The 1,138-nt window shown below is 63.6% G+C and overlaps 1 protein-coding gene across 3 annotated transcripts in view; it reads right to left on the bottom strand.

Annotated features, from left to right (window-relative positions):
• The window catches only part of LHX3 (LIM homeobox 3), an 8,023-nt gene continuing 6,885 nt past the window's right edge, over window positions 1-1,138 (bottom strand). For 2 of the 3 annotated variants that reach the window (XM_007458983.1, XM_007458984.1), the window contains exon 6: window positions 2-420. In XM_007458983.1, coding sequence (XP_007459045.1) covers window positions 2-420 — 419 coding nt within the window. Of the gene's footprint in view, window positions 421-1,138 lie in introns of all 3 variants that reach the window. The other variant, XM_007458982.1, reaches the window with a different exon arrangement.

Here is a 1,138-nt window from a genome sequence, read left to right as displayed (position 1 = left end):
GTCAAAACTGAGCGTGGTCCACCTCGTCCAGCCAGGAGGCGGGGCCGGCAGGGAAGTCGGGGTAGCCACCGCTGCTCCCCGTGGAGAGGTCAGAGCTGGGTCCATTCCCTGCCAGCACCCTCATGGGTGGGGGCCCACCTGGGGCTCCCGAGGGCAGGAGGCCCAAGCTGGCATCCGGGTACACCAAGCTGGAGAGGAGGGGCTGGGGGCCGGGGAGGCTCTGCAGGGCAGCAGGCGATGGGGGGACGCCGTAGGGGCTGCCGGGGCGCAGCTCTCGGTACTGCTCCGGGCCGGCCAGGCCTCCGTGCTCCAGCGGGAAGCTGCCTGGAGCCCCCGAGGGCCGGCCCAAGGCTGGGGCAGGCTCTCCCAGGCTGCCGTAGAGGCCGTTGGCAGGGCCCATTTCGACCATGGCTGGCTCATCTGCAGCAGAAGCAGAGGGCACTGCTCGGTGCCCACCGTCCGCCACCTCTGGCCCCGCTCAGTGCCCCCTGCAGGGGTGACCTGCCCCACGCCACACGACAGCTCAGCCCAAGTCTCTCACCCCTTCCACCCCTGAGCCTGTTCAGCTCAATCCCACCCGATGCCTAAGGAATGGTGGGCTCCCCTGGTGGGATCAAGGGCCAGGAATAGTCTAGTCAGCGCCCAGGGCTCCAGTACGATCCCAAGGTTGCCCAGTTACGCAGACAAGTTAAGTCCCAGAGAGGCTAGGTGAGTAGCTTAAGGTCACAAATGCTGCCAAAGAGTCTCTTGCACAAACTTTCTGAGGATGGACATTAAGGGGTGGGGGGGGGGGTCTTCTTGGTTTGGGAGGAGATAATCGGTTTCCAGAGAGGACCCTCCCCCAACTCCAAGCAGCTCGGACTTTTCATCACCCCCAAATTGTGCTGCCACCTTCCTAAAAATCATTGCAAGTGCCTGGGGTCAAAGACACCGTCCACACCCTCCCACCAGGACAAAGCCTGCTGAGGGACAGGCCCTCGGGTCACAGGGGTTCTGTCCCCCTCCAGAGGAACAGCAGTGGTCCTCAGTGGCCAAACCACAGGGCTTGGGGATGGGGACCAGGGTCTATAAACGAGTGCTTTATAGGTGACGCTAAAGGGGCCAGGACCCAGGACCTTCAAATTCCCAGGCTCCCTGC

The sequence above is a fragment of the Lipotes vexillifer genome, unplaced genomic scaffold, assembly GCF_000442215.2.
Source record: "Lipotes vexillifer unplaced genomic scaffold, Lipotes_vexillifer_v1.1 scaffold636, whole genome shotgun sequence".
Lineage (NCBI taxonomy): Eukaryota > Metazoa > Chordata > Mammalia > Artiodactyla > Lipotidae > Lipotes > Lipotes vexillifer.
The sequence above is the reverse complement of the archived record's forward strand: the minus strand, read 5'-3'. Positions and strand labels throughout refer to the sequence as shown.